The 14,401-nt window shown below is 27.0% G+C and overlaps 1 protein-coding gene across 1 annotated transcript; it reads left to right on the forward strand.

Annotated features, from left to right (window-relative positions):
• The first annotated feature begins 223 nt into the window (after nt 1–223).
• LOC145835965 (A disintegrin and metalloproteinase with thrombospondin motifs 9-like) lies at nt 224–13,119 on the forward strand. Its single transcript, XM_082943735.1, has 21 exons — nt 224–323; nt 437–519; nt 696–812; nt 1,001–1,146; nt 1,616–1,781; nt 2,178–2,317; nt 2,660–2,834; nt 3,130–3,221; nt 4,375–4,488; nt 4,683–4,839; nt 5,148–5,272; nt 5,730–5,843; nt 6,038–6,194; nt 6,529–6,653; nt 7,070–7,183; nt 7,739–7,895; nt 8,649–8,773; nt 10,123–10,294; nt 10,579–10,746; nt 10,993–11,221; nt 12,071–13,119. The coding sequence occupies exons 1-21, from the start codon at nt 313–315 to the stop codon at nt 12,300–12,302; spliced, it is 2,919 nt and encodes a 972-aa protein (XP_082799861.1). The 5' UTR covers nt 224–312; the 3' UTR covers nt 12,303–13,119.
• The last annotated feature ends 1,282 nt before the right edge of the window (nt 13,120–14,401 follow it).

Raw genomic sequence — 14,401 nt, forward strand, 5'->3', positions numbered from 1 at the left:
TTAAAAAAAAAAACAGTTTACTTTCTCTTTTAACCACGTTGTTAAAGCAAATATGCAATTTAGGTCAAATCGAGTTGGTTTCAAATGCTAAAGATATTTTCTCATATTTGTAGTGTGAAACTGATCGTAAAATTAGCGCTTTACTAGCTATCGTACTGGATTAAATACTTATTATAAAAAACTTATATGTTAAGAATTTCTTTACTATAAATTCATTCAATTGAAATCATTTAACTAAGAATAGACTGAGTTATCTAATTTTAAATTTTAGATAATATAATTTATAAAATTGAAGAAGCACTATCAATTAAAATGAGCTATAAGTAAGTTTTTTTTTATAAAAAAACACGTAAAAAGTTTCTTAACATTTTTTTTTAGAGTTTAGGAAACTTGTGTATATTTATAAATTACGCCTAAAATAAAATATAACTTTCAGAAAAGTCGACTCGATATGTCTATCAATCATAGTTATCGCAATTAGCATTTCTAATATTCAGGCTTCAAATGGCTGCCCTAATAGTAAGTTTTTTATTAATTTAAATTCTACTTATATTTCGTTTTAAAGCTTGAATACAAAGGTACGATTGAAGCAAAGCTTAGTATTTCTTTTCACATGAACCATAATTACTTTTAAAAAGAAGTGTTTATTAAGCTATACTTGATTTATTAAAAATAATAACATTGTAACATTATAGCTGGTGCATGTACTGATTGTTTTGATTGGTGTCCGACCAACCCAAGTATGTGTACGATTGCAACAATCAGAAATATGTGCAAAAAAACATGCAGAGTATGTGATCTACAATACGCAGGTTTGAATATTTTTTTTAGCTTTCGTGTTTTAATGTTAATAGATTTATTTGTATTTGATTTTTATTTTAGCTAAAAAACAGTTGCTTACTTTTTGTTAGAACTTTCATTTGTTTACTTATTTGTTAACTATGCATTATTATTATTATATTTTTTTGCTCCGATCGTAAATACCCAATTAATTTTCTAGAACTAACTTACTGGTCGTCATGGTCACCGGTGACGTCATGCAGCAAGAGTTGCGCTGACGGAGGGGTAAGAAAAATGGCGCGAAAATGTCACGTGACTGGTGGCGCGCAATCGAGTGCATGCGAAGGAAGTAGTGAGAAAGTTGAGGTAAATATGTTTGAAATAATATAAATACAAATTATAATTTTAAAAGTTTATGTTTGTGATTTTCAGTTTATTATCAAACTTCTGTAGAAAAACATTAAAGAAATCAACAGTTATAGCGATATAAATTTTTTTCAGTACGACAAAAACTAATAGATACTACAGAGTATTTTAAAAAACGTATCAAAGCAATATTAAGAAAATTTTAAAAGAAACTCAAAAATTTTAAAATAATATATAATAAATTATTGATATACAAACTTATATGTAGTGCTTTTTTTTTTTACTTTAATCATTAAATAGTCAAAGCTAGACCTTTGCACTTATCATTTTAAATAAAACAAATATTTAATCTATAAACATCTACTGTTGCCGAAATTAAAACTAAAAATATCGTATCAAGTATAGTAATAACACCATGAAACTATTAAATAAACTAATTTTTAATCTTAATTAACAAAATTTTTAACAGCCTTGCACAGCGCCCCCATGTTACGATTTCACGGAATGGGAGTGGACGGAGTGTTCGGTATCTTGTGGAGGAGGATTCAAGAACGGAAGCAGAACTTGTTTGGGGGAATCCCGATGTCTGGGAATGATATTCACCATTGTCGCATGTAACGATCAACCCTGCGATGGTTTGAATAATATTATAGCTTTTTTAGTTTAATATTTCTTTAACATTTATGTCAACATTATAAAGTTATTTACAAATAGTCAAAGCTTATTTTTACGTTCTTAAATTTACAGTTTATTTTTTATTTAAGATTTGTTTAAATATAAAACTTTTGAATTTTTCAAACATTAGAAATAAAGCTATTAAAAGAGGTTTAAAACAAAACACATAAAACAAAGTAATCTATTTCTCTCGCAAAAAATTAAAAATTAACTTTTAATTGATAACATCGCTATTAAAGTATTAACATTTAGACTTTTAGAGTAACCGTTGTCTGAAACATAAAATAAAATTCGTTAAAAGTATAGTCACTATGGTAATGAACCAGTTTCAAATAAACTTTTTTTTATTTCTTAAGAAACGAAGTGGGTAGCAGACGGAGATTGGAGTGAATGTTCGAATTCTTGCGACGGAGGACTCCAGACCCTCCTCCAAACTTGTCAGAATGGTCAACCTGGTGATCCCGGATGCCCAATGAATCAGTGGAGGAAAGTTAAAGTTGGTATGAAATACTTGTTAAAAAAGTTTAACTTTTTTAAAGTAACCCTGTTAAGTTTTGAAAAATGAAATTTTATAAACTTGATCTTTCCAAATCTATTACAGCAAGTTGAACATTTGAACTGCTTATTTATTAAACAACAGTAGAGTATACAAAGAAGAATAATTTTCGAAGTAACATTGTTTACCCTAAAAAATATAAAATTTGTATATGTGTTATACACTCGTCTAGTAAATATCAAAAAATTAACATTTTGTCTCACAGCTACTTATTGGTTTTCTAATAAAACCCTTAACTCAACGAAATAATTTAGCTCAAATATGATTTAATTTGATAAACAGCCTTGTAACGTGTTCCCATGTCCAACTGCGTCCTGGTCGGATTGGGAGGAGTTCAGTCCGTGCCTGGCAACGTGCGGGTCAGGTGAGAAGATACTGAGAAGAACTTGCTCAGTTCCTGGTAAATGTGATGGGGAGGGTGAGAAGATCATCAAGTGCCAGCTACCTGCTTGTGAAGGTTTAATTTAAAGATAGAGTTTTGAAAATATAAAATGTTAATATAGCTGATAAACTCTAGTAACTTGTAAGTATAAAATATACAATGAGGCTTGCGAAGACTATTCGATTTCACTAGTTTAAATTTCCACTAAATATTTTAAGCACTTTAAATTGAAGTATACCTCTGTTTGAATTTATTATTGAGGTAATGGTAATTTAATGCACTTGATATATTCTATATGTATTATTAAGTTCTTTGTAATTGTTTTATTACAACTTTGTTTCTAAAAATTTTATGAGCTAAAATTTTATAGAATCTTCAACCGCTGATTGGACAGAATGCACAGCTACTTGTGGAGGTGGAAAGCAATTAAGAAACGATATCAATGGAAATACTATAGAAAGAGTAATTTTTGCTTATTGATTAAAAAATTGTTTCTTGTAAAAAAAGAAAGAGCTCAATAGTAAATATCAAACATATCTAGAAAATATTTATAAAAGATAGATCTGTTATAATTTAAATCGTATAAGGTTAAATGTTCTTTAAAATAAGTTTGTTAAAAGATTAATTTATTTTCAGTTTTTAATGTAGTTAATTTTATTTAATTCACTCTTAAGGCCAGTTTATCATATAGTTTTTATTGTTTTGTTGTGTTATTATTCAAAAAAAAACAAGTACTCACATATTTGTCATAGTTAAACGTGTAGTTTATTTACTTGAACGCTGAAAATAACCAAAACAGAAGCAATTTCAAATATAGTTTTCCACAATTTGATTTTACATTACTATGGTACTGTTACCTTAATTATCTTTTATACAAGGTAAATATGAAATATAACAAAATTTTAACCTATTATGACGTTTTATATATTCCTAAAACTAATAAAAATATGTGTAAAAAATAGTCATAATATATAGTTTTTTTTATCTTAAGTAGAAAAATTATTACCGTGAGAAACTTCAACATCAATTAGACAAACCTTAATTTAGCTCGATTTGTTTAAATATCCTTCAATTTTGTTTATAGAATTTGATATGTTCTGGAACACACCTTTACACAGAAGTTATTTTTAAAGATAATATGACATACAAGGGCCAAAGACCTTAAAATAGTTCCTTAAATCAGAGGATTTAAAGAAATAGACATTTGTTAAGTTGTTTTTATTTGTATTGTATACAGCAGGGCTTCACGAAATTTTTTTCGTAAGGCTTCTCAAACAACATTTCTCATAAAACTAACGTCGAATACACATAAAACTTTTTTTTTGCTTTTCAACATCAACTCCAGATATCTAGTGTTAAGTTTCAAACTATGGTCCCTTTACTACTCAGAGCCCTCTCTTTGGCTTTTTTAATGCTTATGACCACCTAAGTTTCTAGAATTTCCCACTTTGGGAAAAACGGATATGCATTGTAATCATTATTTTTTAATGTAATGTAAAACGTACTTTAAGTTGTTTTCAGGTATTAAAGTTTGAGACTACAATTTTGTGTAATAGTAAAGATAAAAAACTGCTTATTTTAATTAACATCATAAAAATGCATTAAATCTAAACAGGATTGTAACACACAACCCTGTGAAGAGAGGGTTGTTAGTGAATGGACAGAATGCACAGTAACATGTGGAGGGGGCAAACAACTTAGAAATAATAATGGAAAGACTGAAGTTAAAGTTGGTATAACAACTCTTTTGTAAAAATTAATTACACATTAGTTTCCAATCTTATTAAGAATTAACCTCTTTGAAATATTTTTTAATTATTTGTAAAAATGTTCAGTTCAAATTATAATTCATTATTAAGCCTACCTAGATTTATATTTTTAAAGTGTTTATAAGTAAGTTAAGATAAAATTTATTACTTTTAGGAATGCAACACACAATCTTGTAAAGTTTGGTCGGATTGGACTTGGTCAGATTGTTCAGTTACTTGCGGTCCTGGACAAAAAACTGGAAATAGAAAATGTCTGGCTAATGATCCAAACAAGTGTGTGGGTCCCGATGTTAAAATTGACATTTGTCTAAGTTAGTTATGAACACATTATACTTTTTGTAAGTTTGAATGTTATTAATGCTTATAAATCATAAAGCTACAGTTTTGAAAAATAATTATTCACCAACAGTTTTTTCATGCCACTAGTAACCATTGCTATTTATTAAGTTTTTTCGATCTTATCAATAAAAGTAGTTAAACTTTTTTTTCATAAAAGACTTAAGTTTAAAAAAAAATGTTGTCTTAGTTATTACATAGACTTAATGCTGTACAATATAACTTTAGAGAAAACAATTATATTACTATTTCAAGTTTAAAACAATTTAATCTAACCAAACAGTGGGTATGTGTCCCATTATAATGAACGTAACTGAATCATCACAAAATACTGAGTGGTCTGAATGCAGTGTTACTTGTGGGGGAGGAAAGCAATTAAAAATTAACAATGGAATAAGTGGAGAGAGAGTTTGTAGTTTGACTACTATTGTTGTACTTAATTTTATATTTTTACAAATTTTTAAACTCGAATTCGTTTGCAAGTTTCTACTTATATAAGGTTTATACAAGTATTTTTGAAATGTATTTTTCGATTTTTTTTAACTTTAGTTTACGATTTAAGTTTATGTATACTAGTTTGTGCTTTGAAACATGAGGATATGCCAGCGGCTATATGGTTTACTTTTAAAGATATTGAAAGCAACTATACAAGTATTTCAGTGGTGTTTCATTTGTACATGAATATTATAAGACTTAAACTCGAACTAACTTTGAATAACCAGCTAGTTAATAATATAAGAAAGTAATTGATTTAATAGTTTACAATTCCTTAAATCGCATCTTTTAACATTTGATGTGTAAAAAAACCTAACGAGCAATATATAATTAGCAATCGTTAGTAATCAATTTTTTTTAAACTATACAGGATTGCAACATACAACTTTGTGATGAAAGAACTACCAGTAAATGGTCTGAATGCACAGTAATATGTGGAGGGGGTAAACAATTTAGAAAAAATAATGGAAAGACTGAAGTTAAAGTTGGTGCTTTTATATATCAACTCTCTTGTAAGAATTATTTAGTTTTCAATACTCTCTAGACTAAATTTCATTAAAAGCTTTTTTTTATTCTCAATGAATTTCAGTCTAAATTTAGATAAGTTGAAGTCGTGTTAGATTTATAATTTTTTAAGTTTATGTACGTAAATTCGAGTAGAATTTTATTTACTTACAGGAATGTAATATGCAACCTTGCAATATTTGGTCGGATTGGACTTGGTCGGATTGTTCAGTAACTTGCGGTCCTGGACAAAAAACTGGAACTAGAAAATGTCTGGTTGATAACCCAAACATTTGTTTTGGTCCTGATGTTACAATTGATTTGTGTCTAAGTAAGTTGTTAACATTTTGGTTATATAAATAATATTTTAAGTGTTATTAATGTTTTTAAATCATAAATACACAGTTTTGTTTTTATATACAAATTACTAACAATTATTTCAAGCAATCGGTAATAAAGACAATATATCAAGATTTTGTGGTCAGATCAATTAAAGTTGTTAGAACTAATTGTACTAAAACCTTAAATATGAAAAAGCTATTATCTTCGTCTAACACAAATGCTACACATTAGAGTTCAAAGAAAACAAATGTATGTAAAACTGTTCGTTTAAGCTATAAAATTTTACAAAAATATATTCAAATTAATCAAAACAATTCAAACAGTGGGTATGTGTCCCATTATAATGAACGTAACTGAACCGGAACAAAATACTGAATGGTCTGAATGCAGTGTTACTTGTGGGGGAGGAAAGCAATTAAGAAATAACAATGGAATAACTGAAGAGAGAGTTTGTAGTTTGACTATTGTTTTTTTTAGTTTTACAAACTTTGATAAATTTAAACATTAATTTGCTTGAAGGTTTTCTACTTGTAGGATATTTATAAAAATACAAATATTTCAAAGTAAACTTGCTTGTGCTTTAATTCGTAATTATTTGCTAACAGCCTTCTATATTACCTTTAAAAATTTTCAAGGCGTAAACAAGTTCAGATGTACTTTATTGATTTTTTATCGTTGACAGCAACATTATATGACTTTAACTTAAACTAAATATTTTAATAACTAAATAAAATGAATAATCAAAATACTTATAATTCCTAATATTCCGCCTTTTAACTTTATAACATGTGGTGTGTTTAAACAACACTTAAACAGTAAGTAATCGCTGAGACCATATGTAACCAGTTATGTATAACTAAACAGGATTGTAACATACAATCATGTGATGAAAGAACTACCAGTATGTGGTCTGAGTGTACAGTAACATGTGGAGGGGGTGAACAGTTGAGAAATAACAATGGAAAGACTGAAGTTAAAGTTAGTAATTTTGAAAATAAACTTTCTAGTACAAATCACTGACGCATGAATTTTTTTTCAATCTGATAAATTAAGCTTGTGAAATTAAATGATGATTTCCTATTTTTAAACTCTTAAAGTCAAAATTTGTTCTGTTTTTTAAAAGCAAATTTGTTCTATTGTTTATCATTATAGCAAATTAATAATATCTAGAATAAAAGTTTTCAACTGTATTTTCTAAACAAAATAAGTAAATAAACTAATATTCAACACGTATTTCTACATATTTTCTTTTTTATAAATTCATCTGAATTTGATTGTTTAACTTATTCTGACACCTAACTAAATGTAAAGGATCAAATGTAAAGGATCAAATAAACCATAATTAAGGTATGTATATACACAATGTGTTTATATTAACTGCTACAATTAGTCTTAAGATTTAAGATAAATATAGATTCGTTACTATAAGTACTTAACATGAGCTCTTGTGATGATTCATAATCTATCTTAATTAAGAAATATCACTATAACATTAGTTAATTAACATAAAAAACTAAAATTTATTACATACAGGAATGCAACACACAATCTTGCAATGTTTGGTCGGATTGGACTTGGTCAGATTGTTCAGTTACTTGCGGTCCTGGACAAAAAACTGGAAGTAGAAAATGTCTGGCTGATGACCCAAACAATTGTGTTGGTCCTGATGTTAAAATTGACATTTGTCTAAGTTAGTTATCTATTACTAAAAATCTTATAGAAAAAATTGTTTAAGCGTAGTTAAAACACAAAAAGCTTGTAAATAAACTCTTAAAGGTTGATGTAGTATGAACTAAATTTAACTGTTTTTTTTTTAAATAATCAATTTTAAAGACTATATGTCACATTGTAGTGTTCATGTAAATTAAAGTACTTGAACACACTCGTACTTAAATCTTAAATTTAAAAAATAAACTATTTTTGTTCAAAATTTATATGATTTATGAAATATATTTAGACAAAAATATTAATAAAATGTAACGTTCAAGTTAAAGAAATTAAAACAAATTACGTGAATAAGTTAATTAGAACTTATTAATCAGTGGGCCGACGCCCCGTAATATTGAATGCAAAATTGTGTTGATACTGTTTCATTTAATAAATTTTTATAAAAATATGTAACTCTAGTAATATTTATATAGAATTATACTAAAATCATAAACTTAAAAAGGTATTAAACTTAGTGTTTCAAAATCACGCGACTTAAAATATATTTATTGAGAAAAAAAAACTTCAACCTTTAAGTTAAATTAAAAATAATTAAACAGTGGCCAGATGTCCAGTAGTACTCAACGCAACTGAAGTGCCACGATATACTATTACGTTTTTTCAAAAGTTATTTTAATGATTTATTTATTTTTAGATACAATAGTATTTATAAGTTGAAACGTTTAAGCAAAAACCGTTAAAAATAAAGTCGTTTATATTGAAACTAATTTCACAGCCGACGTATGTCCCGTAATACTCAATGCAACCGAGCCACCACAAAACACTGCGTGGTCTGAATGCACTGTAACTTGCGGGAAGGGAATACAGACCAGGTACCTCAATGGTAATCTTCAGGAAAAGGTTTCAAAAAATTTTACAACTATGCTTGTGTAGATTATAATCTATTTTATAAAAAGTTAGTCAAAAAATTTTTTTTTGTCTATTCAATTTATATAGAAATACTATAAAACTATTTTTGAATATCTTGTATACGTAGGCATACAAATAGTTAAGTTTATTCTTAAAAAGTATATCAAGTAGAAATAAAATTTTGTTCTAATGAGATGTTTCTATAAAACAATACTAATAATTTATCTATAACAGATACCAAACTACTTTAATATTTAAATTTTTAAGCGTGTAATATAATTGGTAAACATTCTACAACTTACTTTGTTTCATTTTAATTCACTGTTTGTCTGTATAAAGTTGAGTAGGCCTAACATATTATATGCTTTGAATAAAACAAATGCACTAACGTCATTTGTATTTAGACTAATAATCAAAGCCATTAAAAGTAAAAGTTTTAAAAACAAATGTTTTAAAGAAAAAAATTTCTAAACACAATTAATAAAGATTTTAATTCAATAACCAAGCAATGAGCATGAAAGTAAAGGTTAAGAATTAAAAAGCGTTGTTAAAAACGTTAATAGTTATGAAAACCACTGTTTTAAATCTACGTTTTCAAACATGTGATTTTACATTTTTTCATTGAGCTTTATCTTTACAAAGTATTTTTTCTGAGTAACAGTCATAAAATTTAGTTTATCACAAAATAGATATATATATTCATTAGCTTGTTAATACTACTAAATATCCAAATAGGAACTAATTACTTATTACGAAATAAAGTAATCAAACTTTACTTACGTAATCGCATGTAATTGTTTATTTTCAAAACTCACAACAAAGGATACTATTTAAAAAGCAGCTGTTTGTCACTCCTATAAATAAAAACAAACTTTTTCTTAAATAACATTTGAATATAAACTAATTGCTTGCTAATAAGTTACACAAGAATAACATTAATTTTAGTATTTTAAAAGTAAATGTGGTTTTTATCTAAATTAGTCTTTGGTTTATTTTAAGTTTAATATAATTTTATACACAAATTTTATTTTACTGAATGCTTAAAAGATGTTGAATGTAAATCAGGAAAACATGAAATTACATTTAAACTTTGTTTTCATTAGACCGTACAAGTAAGTATAATTAGATAAACCTAATAAAAATAAAACTTTTTAAAACTAACAAGTCGTAATTGAAATAGTAATTAAAACTATTTTTTCTTTAACAAAATAATCTGTACACATTAGCTAAACGTAAAATGTAAAGATTTTGAAAAACAAAATTAAAGTAAAACTACCGATAAAATTATAGCTAAATTTAAGAAAACAATTATAAGATCTTTATAAAATTTTCTTGCACAGTCATGTCAAAATAAAGCTTGCATAAGATGGGCGAATTGGTCTGAATGGTCGTCATGCTCGTTCAGTTGCGGTGACAACGGTGTTATGACGTCATCAAGAAGCTGTGTCCACGGCAGGATTGGCACCGGCGGTTGTTATGGTGACTCCATCAGAGTTCAAAACTGTAACAGAAGTAAGCTCTAAAAATATTACGGTTTATTATTATTTTTGTATTCTAGCGTTTATTAAAAGATTTTTTTTATTTTATCGTGAGTACTTGTAAATTTTTTACTTGTAAACTAAATAGAGTTAAGTGAATCAGAATGTAATATATACCTTTTGATATACAAATCCTACTTAAACTAATAAATATCTTTTAACGTATAAAATTCTTCAATTCTTGTTTTTAAAATTTAAACTAGAACTTTTATTCTTACGTCAGAACTGCGTTGTTACTAAATAATGTTTTTACTCTAGAACCATGTGGTCAATGGAGCTCTTGGGCGACGACTAGCGATTGCAGCAAGTCTTGCGACGGGGGAATTACCTTTGAAAGCAGGCAATGTTTAGGTGGTAACGTTGGTGACGATGGTTGCAATGGCGACACCATAAGGACAAAATCATGCAATATGCAACCCTGCATAAGTTTGTATTTAAATTTAATTTATAAATAGTTCCATTAATGCTATGGTTAATTTATTGTTAGTTCATAATATATTTGTATAGTAAAACTTAATCTAAAAATGCATTTGTTTTAGAAAAGACAAACTTTCCTATAGACGATTCTAACGTTTTCTATGCAAGATATTTTTTGTGTTTAAGAAATAATGTTTAACTGTATTACTGTGAATTTTATTTATTTGCTGTAACAACTCTGCCCCTCTTCGTTAGGGTGGTCGTCATGGAAACATGAGGAGTGCAGCACGACGTGCGGAGTGGGAATTTCCAAACACGTGAGGGTGTGCGAGGGCGGTAACCAGGGAGAAGGCGGTTGCCAGGGAGAAAGTGTCAGGTTCGAAACTTGCAGGGGGGAGATTGAAGTGTGCCCCCAGTGGTCGGAATGGGGAGAATATTCCCAATGTGACGTCACTTGCGGATCGGGAGTGCAGTTTCGAAAGAGGTTTGTTATTTGTTATTAGGGGGAACAGGTCAAATATGCAAGAAAGTTCACTTTTGTACCAGAGTAACAAAAAATGATAATAATAAAAATAATAAAACTGACCACGGGTAAGAGTTAGGGTTAACAGTGATATTTATAAAAAAATAAATTAATTAAATAATAAAGTTACCAGCAAAAGCTTAGGGATAGTATTATTAGACCCTTCGTGCATATTTGACACCTCCCAGTTGATAAACCGAAGAACAAAAATTATTAACGTTAATTTAACTTTCATCTGTCACCAGTAAAAACAGTCAGAAAACTGCGGTTTCAAAGTTTCATAGGTAAAACATACTTTCCTGAAACAATAAAAAAAAACATATCTCATGATAAAAGCTCACAATAAGCCTCTTAATTTTATAACAGCTAATTTCTAAAGCTTTATTGATGCAAACTATTAAACATTTAGGTTTGATTAGTATTTTTATATCATTATTTTGATTAGTTTACATATATAGTTTAAATAAGTGCGGCCCACGGAAGTTATTTTCAATGAAGTCATTAAGTTAAAGTAACTTTCAAATATGCTGCCGACACATGTATTAAAAGAACATAGTTTATTTTTATCCACTATTACTTCTTAACAAACAAATTTAATTATTACGTATATTTTTAACATTTTTTAGTGCACGTTTTCTGTAAAAACAAAGCTGTAAAAAGTTGTAAAAACCTAGAGAATACATTTTAACACATTTACAGTAAAGTAAAAAACTGATAAACTAATATGCGAAATATAAAAGGTATTATTAGCTTGGCTTCAAAGAAATTTAAGTTTTGTCCAAACTTACCAGCCTGAAATTATTTTTACAGAGACTGCAACTTAGGAGAAGGAGCTTGCGGTGATGGTGACAGCACGGAGTCTAGAAGATGCAAAAATGAAGAGTGCGATCCTTGCGTTCATCTGAAAGACTCCCACTCGAAATGTAAAGACTACTCGCTCTTCTGCCAGTCTTACAGGGTCTACATGACCAAGAACTGCCCCCAGACCTGCTGCCGGGTGAAGCAGATTGCCAAGCAACTGCAGTTTACTGTTTTTATTTAATAAATTTGTTTTGAACGGTTTAACTAGTTCCCATGAATTGAAGATAAAATTCATAGTTGTATCAATTTAAATTTAATACTTCTTTTTTGATAAACTTGGAAATATGAAAGAACCTTTGTTTAATTGTTCTGTGATTTGTTGTTAAATTTAAACAACATGCTTCGCGTGTGTATAAACTTTAAAAATTTACATAAAAATTATTTAATCTCACGAAATGCTTGAGTTATTACAATGAAAGTCTTAATTTTAAGTAAAGGTCTCAAGATTTTTTTTTTGGTTGATTGAAATAAAAAATAATTTAAATTTTTACCTACAATCAAACTATAACTATGTTATGTAATATTCTGAATAGTGTTTACCTTTTAATAACGATAAACTGATGTAATTAAAGTTCAGAAAAGTATGTCTAAACAACTTTTTTTTGTAGGTGTAATATTTTAGTCGAAAGTAAAACAAATTTCTATTTGTTAGTTAATAAGTTTCTCATGTTTGAAGCACAAAGAAAGTAATTGCACCAAGTTTTTTAAACGTAGACGTTAGTGTATATTTAAATAGTTAGATTATAAAACATAAACTTTATTAAAATTAACTTTTATATTTTTTTTTGTTTGAAAATTTTTGAAAGTTTTATAAAAATATTTCTAACCTGCTTTTTTTTCAAATTGGTGCGTTTTTGTGAGTAAACGTGAGAAATATATCTGTGAGAATATTAATCAAATTAATTATTCGATTGACTTTAACTAACTTTTTTAAATTATAATTTGAACAAAACTTTTTTTTAACCTTTTACTTTACAATATTGAAGTTTTAAATCATTTTTAAGTACACAAAAACATTATTATCTAAAATAAAAATCTAGTTATTGTAAGTCTCTTTATTTAACTGATAATAACTTTTCTAGCACGTGCATTCGTAACTAAATTGTTAGTTTACAAACATTTCTGCTGTAAATAACTGCTGCCTTTTTTTTCAACATTTAAATTTTTAAATACAAAACTGTAAACTATATATTGCAAATAATAAACTGTTTGAAAGTGTCTTGTTTTAATCAATAGTTCTTTTTAAAACCTATAATAAACTTGCTAAAACTTACTAGTATTGATCCATTATAAGACTAAACAAAAAAGCTTAACAAAAATAACTATTATTCACAAAATATATATTATATACAATTCTTGAACTGAATCTTAAATTTAAATTCATACACTAAGTTAACTTTACTTTATTCTGTTTTTGCCTTACTTTTAATAAGGAACTCAGACTAAAATCATTTTCAAACTATTATAATTGTATATGTATATATTGCATTTTTTTTTTACTATAAAATTTCCTTAACAACAGATTAACTTAAAATTAGACAGTCTAACTTATGGTTTTAATTTACTTTTAAATGGTAGTTATAAATATATTTGTTTAACATAAAAAATTTTATAGTATATTTTTACATTTTTACTTGTTAATTTTTTTTACTAAATTCTGTAAATCTCCATTAGATCATCATTCAAGTTAATTTTATACTGACTTATGAATTTAAAAAAAAAGTGAATGAACTTAATATCTAATTTTTAGTTGCTTTTTTGTTTGCAATATTTCAGATTTTATAAATCATTTATTTGTTTAAAAAAATATTTTTTGTGAATCTATTGACCTTTTTTACTACTGAATTTTGAATCTTAGCTTTTTTTAAAACTACAATTTTCAAAAAAAAAACCAAAATTTGACACATAAAAATAAAAATTAAACATAATGAACAAATTTTTAAGATCTTTTTTGCACCAAAAAACATATACTAAGCATCAGATTAAAATAAAACTTAATAGTCTTTTTATACAGCGTACTCTTTTTCTATTTATTCATTAAGAAAAAGTATAATTGTTTGTTGAATATATTTTTTTGCTGTTTTTTAGGCTGTTTGTTTATTAGCTATTTTTTATCGTAACACAAAATCTAACACTTAATGCAAAGTACTTAAATTGCTAACCTAAATATTTACTTTAATATTAAGCACTTTAAAAGTAAACATAATTTATTTTTATTATATACTCTGAAAGTAAAACTATTCGTTCTAAAAGTTACTCAAAAACGTTTCAACATTATAA

Source organism: Thalia democratica, chromosome 5 (assembly GCF_965202585.1).
Source record: "Thalia democratica chromosome 5, ktThaDemo2.hap1.1, whole genome shotgun sequence".
NCBI lineage: Eukaryota > Metazoa > Chordata > Thaliacea > Salpida > Salpidae > Thalia > Thalia democratica.

What these genes read in the sequence shown, in the direction of transcription:
- LOC145835965 (XM_082943735.1), top strand. An exon ending in GAAGTAGTGAGAAAGTTGAG is followed by an intron (nt 1,147 to 1,615) that starts GTAAATATGTTT and finishes AATTTTTAACAG; the next exon opens with CCTTGCACAGCGCCCCCATG. An exon ending in TAACGATCAACCCTGCGATG is followed by an intron (nt 1,782 to 2,177) that starts GTTTGAATAATA and finishes TTATTTCTTAAG; the next exon opens with AAACGAAGTGGGTAGCAGAC.